This window comes from Dendrobium catenatum, unplaced genomic scaffold (assembly GCF_001605985.2).
Source record: "Dendrobium catenatum unplaced genomic scaffold, ASM160598v2 fragScaff_scaffold_156, whole genome shotgun sequence".
Classification (NCBI taxonomy): Eukaryota; Viridiplantae; Streptophyta; class Magnoliopsida; order Asparagales; family Orchidaceae; genus Dendrobium; species Dendrobium catenatum.
Genome location: NW_021318618.1, coordinates 5087713 through 5100677, shown reverse-complemented (window position 1 = coordinate 5100677; position 12965 = coordinate 5087713). Strand labels below are relative to the sequence as shown.

At 36.9% G+C, this 12965-nt stretch overlaps 1 protein-coding gene across 1 annotated transcript in view; it reads right to left on the bottom strand.

Annotated features, from left to right (window-relative positions):
* The window catches only part of LOC110113405 (kanadaptin), an 86583-nt gene that overhangs the window by 15244 nt on the left and 58374 nt on the right, over positions 1–12965 (bottom strand). Inside the window, exons 9-11 of the mRNA XM_020845978.2 lie at positions 9763–9876; positions 9512–9642; positions 1584–1822 (exon numbers count right to left, since the gene is read on the bottom strand). Of these exons, the coding sequence (XP_020701637.2) occupies positions 1584–1822; positions 9512–9642; positions 9763–9876 (484 nt within the window). The remainder of the gene's footprint in view (positions 1–1583; positions 1823–9511; positions 9643–9762; positions 9877–12965) is intronic.

Below are 12965 nucleotides of genomic sequence, written 5' to 3'. Positions count from 1 at the left end.
TATTTTTATGGGTGAAAGAATAAGAGTTAAATGCCTTTAAATGCTACAAGAAGGAATCGAAATGCTCAATTTAAATAAGATTTTGGCTCTTCGCAGGACACAAAGGAGCAAAAAGGATACATGTAGCCGACCCCATGTAGTGAGATTAAGGCTTGTTGTTGTTGTTGTTTATTAATTTTTCCAAATATTTTGGAATTTTACTTATTTTTGTCTTTTTATCTATTCTTATTAATTTATTATTTTATTTATCCAAAAATATCTCAAAATACTAATAGCCATCATTGACCTTTAGCTTTGCTTAAGCAAATTATGCATAGTGGTGAAAAGTTCAAACCAAAAAAATGAGTTTTGTATGCATTTTAAAGTAGCTTATTAAGAGTCAATTTCATCAAAAAGTATTGAGCAACATTTTGAAGCTATTATGGTTTCAATTTTCATTTTCTCACAAGCTACGGTATTTTTAGTAAAATGCATGCAATATTTCTTATTTTTGCAACGCAAAAAAATATCATTGTGCAAGTTCATTTTTTGCTCATTCGTGCATGCATCTAAACACGCATATGTCCGGGTATGAATTTTTTGTGACCTTTTATAATAATACTAAATATTTTATATTTAATAAATACCCATACGAACCAGGTTCCACAAAAGATAAATCTACACCTATAAATAGTCACATAAGAAATTTTTGTTCAATTTTGAGTTCGTATTGCTTGAAAAGAGGCGAGCCATTTTTGTCTACATTCAATAGTGTATCACAAAAACTTATGTTTAAGTCCATTTTGTCCATTATTTTACTCTTTTATATGACTTACTGTGAGTCAGATGTTTTCTTGTCATATTTTTCAAAATTTTAATTTATTAACCTTTTTTCATGTTATTTAGTGTTGTTATTTACTGTTGTAACTAACTTCACATTCAAATATTTTGGTTGAAATCGAGCAATGAGGGGAGCAAAAGGTCATATCGCCAATCCAATAAAGATATTATGGGTGTGGAGCACAAGATACTAAGACCTAAATACGTCATCCCATCCCACCAGTAAAGATATTTAAGGTCAGTGCAAAAGCTTTGTATGAATGATTTAGAAATCTAGGTGCTATGAGGCAGTAAGACTGCTACTAAACTATCTTGCAAAGAACTTGGAAGAAGAGAGGCTGGGAGGGAAAAATAAAACAAAAGAGTTTAGAGGAAGATGGAGAGTTTGCCAGAGTTGAGTAGATAATGGGAGTGCAGGAGTAGCAAAGGAGGGAGGAGAGATTTATAAAAAAATTGTACTATTTTTTATTTATATATTTTTTAATCATTTATTGCAAATTTTAGAGAGAGCCTACCGATATCCTTTGACCTTTCTCATGCAAATTTTTCCATGTTGCATCCTAGAGTAAGATGGAGGGCTCCATGCAAACCAAGATACATCTGTCCGCAATCATTGGCACTATTGGGATGGCAGATTTGGTCAATCAGGCCGAATGTAGCATATAAATAGCATATGAATTTAGATCAGCAATTTCATAGCGTATTTATTTATTCCTCAACCATAAAAATTGCTCAAAATGATTCAACAGTATGCATGTTATCACCTAGCTGTGAAGAAAGGCCGCTGATGTATGCATCAAGTTCATCCTCTCCATGGTTTCCTTTCTCATTAGAAGCAACTTTCTCTTTCTCTTTTGCAAGCAGCTCTCTCTTTTCCTCTATTTCACTGGATATAACTTCCATTTTGTCAAGGAGGGTATCAGCTGTTTCAACTGACAGCTGTTCAGCAGACTTTTTAGCAAAAGGCTTCTTCTTTGTTCGATCATAAAACTCATCTTCATCACTGCAACAAGAGAAAACTCATAGAGAAGGAACAAAAAAATAAAGTCTTTCTACTAAGATCTGATTGTATTTGTAGAAAGTGGATTCACTAATTAATTCAGAAGGATTCACATTAAAAAAAACGTGATTAGTTTAAAGACAAGGTTGTGAAAACCCTTCATGCTGGGCCATCATTATTACCCTTATCCCAGCTATTCCCAATCATCTACGTAGAAGCTTTTCTATGAAGAGGCGGTGCTTGCTTGTGGAGAAGTGATTTTTTTTATTCTTTCTTTTTGCATCCAAAACAAGCTTGATTACACATTTTGAATGATGCCAAGAAGATATTCAGGAGATGAATCAAATGTCTATAGCTTCAACTTGATGCGTAGACAACCCGTGATAGTAGAGAAGGCAGCTGCATCGCAAGCAGCCCATAGCTTACGCGCAGATCAATAGTGATTTTTACGTTAATATTTAGAACTCGGTGGGTACTGCAGGTTCTGCTTCTCCACTACCCTTCACTATGAGAACCACAATGGCCCATATAAAGAGCATTTGTACTAGCTTGCATAAACGCATCAACGTAATAACAAAAACAATTTATCCCACTATGTAGGGTCGGCTATATGAATTATTTTTCTCCATTGTGTCTAAGAGTTAAATTTTCATTTAAATTTAATAAAAAAAGTCATTTCTAATATTTTCTAGCCGTCTTTTTAGGTTTACCTGATGTAGAATGGACGGGGGTAATTAAAAAAAATTAAAGAGCTAAAATTCCATCTCATATTTCCCTAAATTAATGTATTTGAATTTGAAATTCAAATACGAAAAAGAGGGAGGGAAGAGAGGAATTAACTATCTCCTTAATTGGGGCCTTTAATTAGGAAGGAAATAATTATGATAGAGGGGAGAGAGAGGGCCGGCCAAGGAGGAGGGAGGAAAGATGTCCAGATTCGATATGTGTCCACATTCATTGAATAGAGTGAATTAAATTCAAATTCAATCATTTAATTCAGATTTGCACTAATTGGTGAGAATTTCCTAAAATAGGTGTAAAATATTTAGGAAAGACTTTAAAATTCAAATTCATTTGAATTTGAATTATGAAATCTTTTCAAATAAGATAGGGGCTAAATTAGGAAGATGATAATGGGGTAATTGAATGATTCTTTAATTAGAATCTTAAATTAGGAAATGGATGAAAGACCTTTCAAAATTTAAAATTCAAAATTAAGAGATAGAAGGCAATTGTGTAATTAATTCAAATTAATGAGGGAAATTCAAATCTCAAATTGCTTTGAATCAAATTAGAAAAGTAATAAGAGGATGATTGGGAATTGGAGCCTTGGAGAATTGGTGGGGTGGCTGGCAGCTAGGCTAGGGTGCATGGCCGGCGGGTAGGGAAAGGGGAAGGGGATTGAGCCCGGTGTTAGGTGTGGGAATGGAACTTGGTCGGCGATGGGGAATGGGTAAGGTTGGCCGACGGTTAGAGGGGAGGAGGTGGCGGTTTAGGAAAAATAAGGAGCATAAAAAAAGAAGAGAAGAAGAAGATAAAACCGCGAGCCTGAACGCTTCCTGCGGCTGACGGGTGATGTGTTGCCCTTCACCAAGGGACTTCAAGCCACAAGCCCGGACCCATCCTGCGGCTGGTGGAAACTACGATTTCCTCCAATAGGGATCTCACTAAAGTCCTCTTGAGGAACAAAAGTGCAGAACAAAATTTTATCAAAACTCCATCATACCATTACACTAGCAAAGACCTCTATATATAGGCCTCTGAAATAAAAGAATTTAAAATAAGACGATCATGCTCCTAGGGCTTACATAAGATTAGACCCTTAAGGGTAAAAATGGAAAATGCATAATTAAAAAAAATACAAATAAAAATTTAAGATAACGTAGGACGATCACGACCGCTTCAGCTCCTCCTCGGATAGGCATGGACGGTTGGATGTCTACATCATTCTCCCGGGGTGGAAAAGAGCTCGACTCCGTCAAGTTCGCTTCCCGGGTGAGCAATCATGCTCTGATACCAAACTGATGTAGAATGGAGGGGGGTAATTGAAAAAAAAAATTTAAAGAGCTAAAATTTCATCTCATGTTTCCCTTAATTAATGGATTTGAATTTGAAATTCAAATAAGAAAAAGAGGGAGGGAAGAGAGGAATTAATTATCTCCTTAATTGAGGCCCTTTAATTAGGAAGGAAATAATTATGATAGAGGGGAGAGAGAGGGCCGACCAAGGAGGGAGGAAAGATGTCTAGATTCGATGTATGTGTCCACATTCATTGAATAGGGGGAATTAAATTCAAATCCAATCATTTAATTATGATTTGCACTAATTGGGGGGAATTTCCTAAAATAGTTATAAAATATTTAGTAAAAACTTTAAAATTCAAATTCATTTGAATTTGAATTATGAAAATTTTCCAAATAAGATAGGGGCTAAATTAGGAAGATGATAATGGGGTAATTGAATGATTCTTTAATTAGAATCTTAAATTAGGTAAGGGATGAAAGACCTTTCAAAATTTAAAATTCAAAATTAAGAGATTGGAGGGAATTGTGTAATTAATTCAAATTAATGAGGGAAATTCAAATCTCAAATTAATTTGAAATTCCCAAATTGCTTTGAATCAAATTAGGAAAGTAATAAAAGGACGATTAGGAATTGGAGCCTTGGAAAATTGGTGGGGTGGCCGGTGGCTAGGCTAGGGTGAATGGCCAGCGGGTAGGGAAAGGGGAAGGGGATTGAGCCCCGAGTTAGATGTGGGAATGGAACTTGGTCGGCGGTGGGGAATGGGTAATGTTGGCCGGCGGTTTGAGGGGAGGAGGTGGCGGTTTAGGAAAAATAAGGAGAATAAAAAAAAAAGATAAAACCGCGAGCCCGAACACTTCCTGCGGCTGACATGTGATGCGTTGCTCTTCACCAAAGGACTTCAAGCCTCGAGCCCGATCCATCCTGCGGCTTGTGGAAACTACGATTTCCTCCCATAGGGATCTCACTAAAGTCCTCTCAAGGAATAAAAGTGTTAAACAAAATTTTATCAATACTTCATCATACCATTACACTAACAAGGGCCTCTATATATAGGCCTTAGAAATAAAAGAAATTAAAATAAGACGATCATGCCCCTAAGGCTTACATAAGATTAGACCCTTAAATAAGGGTAAAAATGGAAAATACATAATTAAAAAAATTACAAATAAAAATTTAAGATAACGTAGGATGATCACGGTCGTCGATCTTCAGCTCCTTGAATAGGCATGGACGGTTGGATGTCCACATCATTCTCCCGGGGTGGAAAAGAGCTCGACTCCGTCGAGTTCGGGTCCCGGGTGAGCAGTCATGCTCTGATACCAAAATGATGTAGAACGGAGGGGGTGGGGAAAGATAATAAGATTAAAAATTTGAAATTAAATTTCAGATTTCTTATAATCAAGGGATTTAAATTTTGAAATTCAAATAAGATGGAGGGAAGGATAAATAGGTGGTTAATTATTCTTCTAATTGAATTCCTTAACAAGGAAGGAAATAATTAAAATAGAGGAGAGAGCGGGGTCGGCCTAATGAGGAGGGAAAACGAAAGGTGTCCACATACAATGTATGTGGATCCATGCATTAATGGGAGATTGGAGAGTTAAATCTGAAATAATTTCAGATTTAAAATGATTGAAGGATTTCCTAAAATAGATGTATGTTATTTAAGAAAGAATTTAAAATTCAAATTCATTTGAATTTGAATTCGAAAACTTTCCAAATAAGATAGGAGCTAATTTAGGAAAGTAACGATGGCGAAATGAAATTGGAATCAACGTATTAATTAATCAATCAATTTTGGAATTGATTAATTAATTGAATGAAAGAGGTTTCAAAAAATAAGGTAATTAATGAGGATGGATTTGAAATTCAAATTAGATTAATTTGAATTTAAAATCTTTCAAAATTAATGACAAATTAAATAAGGAAAGAAGGATTTTTTTTTTTTTTTTTGAGGGAACTGGGGCTAGGGAAGGATGTGGCTGGCGGGTGGGTGGAGCCATGGTGGATTTCGGTCAAGGGGAGGGGGAGGAAGGGAGGGGCTGGTGTAGGCTGATGGTGTGGAGGTGATGAGGGTGAGAGAATCAATGCCTTGGTGGAGGGTTTGAGGAGGTGGTGGTTTAGAGAAATAAGGAAAAACAAAACAAAAAATTGTTCCCGTGGCTTCTCCTACCCGTTTCCTGTGCTGATTTTTGGGAATTGTTTTGTGTTGCTTGCTCCTTTCCCGTGGCTACTTTTACCCAAAATTTATGTGATTTTTTTAGTATTGTTTTGAAATAAATGCAAGGCTCTTTGGGTGTTGTATTGGTTTTTATGTGGTTGTATGGTTCCCCTTTCTTTACCTATATATAAGAGGTGTTTGTGGTTATTTTAGAGTTTCGAGGAGTTGATGAAAGTAATTTTTGGAAGAAAACCTTTATGTTTTGTTTGATAGCTTGCGAGCTATGTTCCTTTCTCCTTCTTCTAGGATAACTTGCGAGTTACGTCTTCTTCGTCTCGGCCTCTAATCTCCTTCCTGTATCCGCAAGTCCGACGTCACTTGTATCTTTCTTATCAACTTTTGGCAAGCAGTTTTAGGAGTTTATGTTAATGTTTGTGTCGTTTGTAAGCATCAAATTTTGTAAGTCCTTTTTTATTATAAAAGTAAAGTTATTTTTGGTTTATTTGTTGTATTTTGACTGGTTTTTTGGACTTTTGTGTATCTTCTATTTCCTAGGAAGCTTTAGTTTTTGCTTGCAAAAACTTGGGGCTTTTCCCAAATTTTTGCTTGCATCATTCTTCATGCACAACTCTCCATGCCAGCCAATGGACAACCCATAATCTTTCCAAAATCATTGCAGAATATTTAAAAAAGTTTGATTTAAGTCATCAATTAGGATGGTCATTCCAACAAGGTAGCAAAAATCTTCAAAAATTGCAAGATTCTAAGATCACTCTACATGTCTTATTTGACCAATCCGAATTCTTATGTTTTTGAATGGTTTAAATTTTATTTTCTCTTCTTTTCATTCCTTTTGTATTATGACAAGTCATCAATCCACATAATAATATTTTATTGCTACTAAGGCTTTTTAAAATTTTCTTGGCTTAAAAAAGGCCGATAAATAAGACCTTAACTTATACTTTAGATTCATTAGATAGAAGTAATTGTTTTTCATGTGCAAATTCATGTGGAAAGACTTGATGTTGCTTAAAGCTTAGGGGTTGTTTGGATTAAATTAAAATAAGTGTACAGTATTCTAAATGCAGAGGTTTTGAGAATATTTGTGTTTTGTTTGAAGTTAAAAAAAATACAACAAAAAATTTTAGTACATTTGAAATTTACCCTCTAGTTCATTTTTTATGTGTTTAAAATTCCTCGTATTTGAGCATGTTTTAAATACACCATAAATTCATTGCCATTGTTGTCGCCCGCTGCCAGCCATCCACTGCTCACTACCAGCCAGCATTGTCACCGTCGTTAACCACTGACCACGACCGGCGCCACCGACTTCGGCCAACTGCCTCCACCACCATGGTCAGCCTACACTGCCCACTGTTGCGGACGCCGATCACCGCCACTGTCCACCACTACTAGGGGTGTCAATTTTTGACACGACCCGGAAAAATTCCGGGTTAGGGTCAACCTGGACCCGAAACGGATCGGGTTCGGGTTGACCCGGCAACTCGAAAATGACCCGAAATTGACACGAAAACTCCTATTTGACTCGGAAACCTGAGATTAACCCGTTTTTTACCAGATTTTAACCCGAAAATCAAAGATTGACCCGATTTCTGACCCGAAAACTAGTAATTTTAGGTCAATTTCGGGTCATTTGTGTCGGGTCGGGTTCGGGTTAACCCGAACAGTGTCGGGTCAGTTCCGGGTTCGACCCGAACCTGACCCCGAATTGACACCCCTAACCACTACCCACCGTCAATCGCCACCACCCACTATAGGCTGCCACCCACCATCGGCCATAGCCCACCACCCTTCCACCACTTATGTCGCTGACCACCGCACCCACCACCACCGCTGCCACCCATCACATCTGACCACCGCACCCTTTAGACTTTACATTGCACTCATGTTTACTTTAAACCCAAAAAAAAATAATTGCATGCATTCATTTTACACTAATCCAAACAACTCTAAAGTATTACTTTTATACTATATTTTATTTATATTGTATTCCTTTTATATTGTATTTTTTTTAGCCAACCAAACAGCTCCTTAGTAGCTAATCTCTCAAGGATTTTGTGAGTTCTTAATTATCTTTTATCTCCCTTATTCCTTCTTTTCTCAATATAATTCCCATCTCCTCTGTATAACCTCAACCTAACTTCTCTCAACCCCGAAATACATCCAATCTCTTCAAAACTCTCCCAAATATTTCCTCACATCCCGCATAACATTCCAAGGCCCTATAATACACCAGCTAAAGCCCAAAATAGAGAGACAACATAAATAAAAATATCACTAGTCCTTAATCATTAATTCAAAATTCATAAAAACAACAATATTAGTTTCTCAACATCTTAAACCGTTTATATGGAGTTCCTCCCCCTATTCCTCTAATAAAAATTTATCATTTGATAGCATAGAAGTTTCAACACAAAATATATCCAAACCCTTATAACCCTTTCTCCAACACCATAAAAGAATACCAATCAAGTTGCTACTTTCATCATAAAGATCATATATACCTTACATCAAGCTTGCCCCTTTATTGCTTATGGATGTGAACATAAGACAACAAACATTTTTGAAGGAATTTTTTAGAAAAATTTATTTGTGGGAAAAAAATCAACAAGATAATTTACGAGATTTTTCAAATCAATCTTTCTTAAGGGTATTCTATTAAATAAATATTTGGAGGTTAAGACTGCTTCTCAATATCCTTTTGGAAGAGAAAAATTCTAGTAACTTCCAAGTAATGTCAATTTTTATTTTTTGATACCCTATTTTGTTGAGGTGTTTCGGGGCAGAGGATTAGTGGATAATACCTTCTTTATAGGGGAAATTTGATTAGCATAATATCAAGCATTAGTTGTCCAATTTTTTTAAAATGCTAACTCCAAATAAGTTTTTTATCTTAGAGATAAAACTTGGAAGAATATGACTAACATCAATTTTTTGTTTCATAAAAATAAACAGGTGCCATCCAAGTTTAATCATCAAAAAATGTTATATATCTTTTAGCTCAAAAAATATTAAGAATTTTTTAAGTTCCCCAAAGACCTGAGTAGGTTAATATAAAAGGGGTAGATAATAATATAAGGGTCCTTAGTTATCATTAACAAAATTTGATGTGTGACAAAATGGTAAATTGCACAAAAATATTGTCAAATAAGTTCTGTAGAAGTCACACATGGATGTTGTTGGAGACTGTAAAACCTTTTGGTTCTTAAAAGAGCCTATGAACTCGCCCAAAACCCATTAGGGTAGACTATTCTATGCGTTTGATCCAATTAAGCTTTCTCATAATAGATTTGAAGGGCAGGGCCAAGCTTATAGGAACACGAGCCAGTATGGGCATTCTGAGAGGCCTACCTTTGCACTCACCATTGACTCCGGTATAAGTGGCAGATCCCCCGTTGCTTCATTACAAATTTTCAATTCTCACAGTCTCCATTTAACAAAAACATAGTAACCACACCCATCTTTAAATAAAAAGGATAAAATACCTCAAGGTGTTTTCTTCCTCCACAGCAATTGCTTTTGCTCTGCCACCAATTGACCTCCCAGCACGAGCGCCTTCACTTTCACGAATACTATCATTTAAAGTTTCTTCCAAGCTATCCAACTCTTCCATTATCTACTGATGCATACGCAACAAATTGCCACTTTATAATGCATGTACATTCCAATAAATACAAAACATAAATGGTAAATAAACGATTTATCAAACATGAACACATTCTAGGAAAATAATCACCTGAGCGATTCTTTGTTCATTTCGACCAATCTGCATTTGCTGACCTTGGGTTAACCCACCTTGTGAAATATCTTTTGCTCGAATGGCATTAATCTCCTTCTTCATATTGGAAATCTTTTCCCGCCAAAAGCACCAGAAGGATTAAAGGTTGGAAAATCAATGATTAATAATATAGAATGCCCATGCATTAACAATAAACAGATAGCAGAAAGGAACACAAAAGATAATAAATAACATCATAATCAAAAACAACACCTCAGCATAGATTTAAGAGCAGTATTATGGTCCTAGAAAGTGTTAGTAGTAAAAAAAATATGGACTTACATTGACAAAAAACCAAATGAAGAATTAAAAAATGCCTCATAGAAGGAAATTTCGCAGATATGAAAAATAGCATACGGCCGAGATAAACTGATAATCTACTGCACATGAACCTGAGTTACCGTTTATGTAAACAGGATATTGAAAACAAAGCAAAACATCCTATGCACTTTTCAACGTAGTTTCTTGCCCTGTAAACACAAAGAAACCCATACTAGCCTTTAGTCCAACAATGACACTTCTATATGGCACATCTAATCAATCAATAAATCTAAATATCAATCTCTGCTAATGTGCATAAAGCCAAAAGGTGGGCAGACTTTTTATTCCTATTGTTCTCCTTGCTTCAAACTTTCATACTTGCATGATCCTCGATGCACTTACATAGTGCATTTGCACGTTCATTAGTACGCTTGCACGGTAGACTTGTTGAACACGTGGACAAAATTTTATTTCAAATTCAACTCACTAAGTATTTTCTTTAAAGGTTTCGAGCGTATAAGAGTGCTCAAAATAGTGGCAGAAAGATTCTATGCTCCATGTTCATTATAAATCCATTGTAATCCCTTGCAAGTTAATGTTTGTTCTCATTTTTGCAATTTCACTCTCATTTTATTATTTTTGCAATTTCAAATTTAGCTTAACATCATTTTAACTTTTAATTTATGTTCATAACCACTTTTTTTGCCCTATTTGAGCCTCTTGTCAGTGTAACATTCAAGAACCTCTCTGTCTTTCACACGTAGAGGCATTTTGGCAGTCTAGGCCTACCCACATGCTAAAAAAGACGTGCATCATCAATATCGAAAGACACCTCGGTAGGGGTCTCAATCTAGCCATGTCAAGAAAGGCGAGCATATGTCTTCGTCTACCTACTTGAAACTTGCAATATTTTTGTGTCGTGTCAAGAAATATGTGCAAAAGTACTTATATTTGAATTTTTCTCACCGTCCTAAGCAAAGCTTGTAGGGGCTTAACCATTGTGTCACAAACTTCGTCTGCAAGTTCCCCTGCTATCATAAGATAAATTTGCAAGGGTTTTGCTCATCATGCCAAAGGTGTTGCATTCATGATTTTGGCGATATTGAGAGTTGAATATTTAATTCTTATGCATGTGAAATCATGACAGCAATGACAATGCGAGCAAGAGCATTGAGATTTTTTTTCTCTTTTTTGAATTTTCTACCTTTCTTTGTAAAGAGACAGGGGAGAGAGAGTGAGAGAAAGCAAGAGATAGAGAGAGACAAAGAGAGAGATATATATATAAAGAGAGAAAGAGGGGCAAGAAAGAAAAAGAGAAACAGAGAGATATACAGAGGAAGAGAGGGAACCAGACAGGAGAAAAAGGAGAGGAGCAAAGAGGTGGTTGCAGTGCTAAGGACGGGGTCGAGAAGGTGTTGACTAATGTATAATACCCAAAGAAAAGAAATGAAAAAATACCTAATACCCGGTGAATCCACGAAATCATGCCGAAATCCCGCTCGATTCTCTGTAAAACGGCGCCATTTGCGTCATTTCCCGGAACTCCTGCGTGAATCCTGCGATCCTCTCCTCGATCGAGCCCCGTTCGCCTCTATAAAACGAAGCCGAACCCACTACTCTTCCACGCTGCTTCTCCAACTCCTCCACACACACGAAGCTCTCGGCTCTTCCACACTCGCTCTCTGCCTCTAAGTTGACCGGAAACTCACGATCAAGCTCCGTCTTCCTCCTCCGATCTCCCGACCTCCAGTTGCACGAGAGAGAGAGAAAGAGAGAGAGAGACCTACCCGAGCCCTTCTCCGATCCCTTCGTGGCTGTTCGGCTCGGCTCTAGCAACAACTTCCCTTTCCTGTTGGAAAGGAAGTTACGACATTTTGATTGGAAGCAACCACGGGAGCACGCTGACAGTGAAGTTAACTTTCTCCCTTTTGCGCCGCTACCCCGACTCCCCCGTTGCTGCTCGACGTCGCTCTTTCGTCGACGTTCCTTTCCTGTTTGATCGGGACGCAAGAACAGGAGCTCGTCAGCTGTGAAGGTAACTTTCTCCCTTGTCACGCTCTTATTCGGCCAAACCCCGTAACTCAGCCAAGCTAGAGAGAATAGAGAGGGAGAAATTAGTTTTTTTTATTAATTATATTAATTAATTTATATTAGTTATAACTAATCTAATAATTATTTTCTTAATTATAATTAATTAATAATTATACTAATTATAATTAATTATAATTAAATATTATTAATTATTATTAATTATGTTTAACTCCTAATTATAATTAATATGTTAATTATAATTAAATAGTTAAGCATTATTAATTTTGATTAATTATTTAATTATTTATTAAATTATAATTATTATAATTAGATAACATTAATTGTAATTAAATATAATTAATAGATTATTTATAATTAAATGATTAATTATCATTAATTTCAAAAAATGCTTGCTCTCTCCCTCGATCCTCGAACCGACATTCCTCGCGAAGGTATGAAGTCCTAAACTCAGATTGTCGTTTCGTTGTATGCGGCGGACCGGAAAACCGCCTATACACGCCTTTATTGCGCGTGGTGGGATGGGACCCCGGTCCGACGCCTACGACGAGGCGGGAATCGCCTAAACTCTACTTCGGTGTTCGTGGCGCACCGGAAAACCGCCTATACACGCCTTTATTGCGCGTGGTGGGAAGGGACCCCGGTGCGGCACTTACGGCGAGGCGGGGTCACTTATAAGTACCCCCGAGCGGGGGGAAAGCAAATTGTGTCACTCATAAGTACCCCCGAGCGGGGGGAAAGCAAATTGTGTCACTCATAAGTACCCCCGAGCGGGGGGAAAGCGAACTGTGCATCTTTTAAACAGGTACCGTCAGAGCCCCATACACGCCTTTATTGCGCGTGGTGGGAAG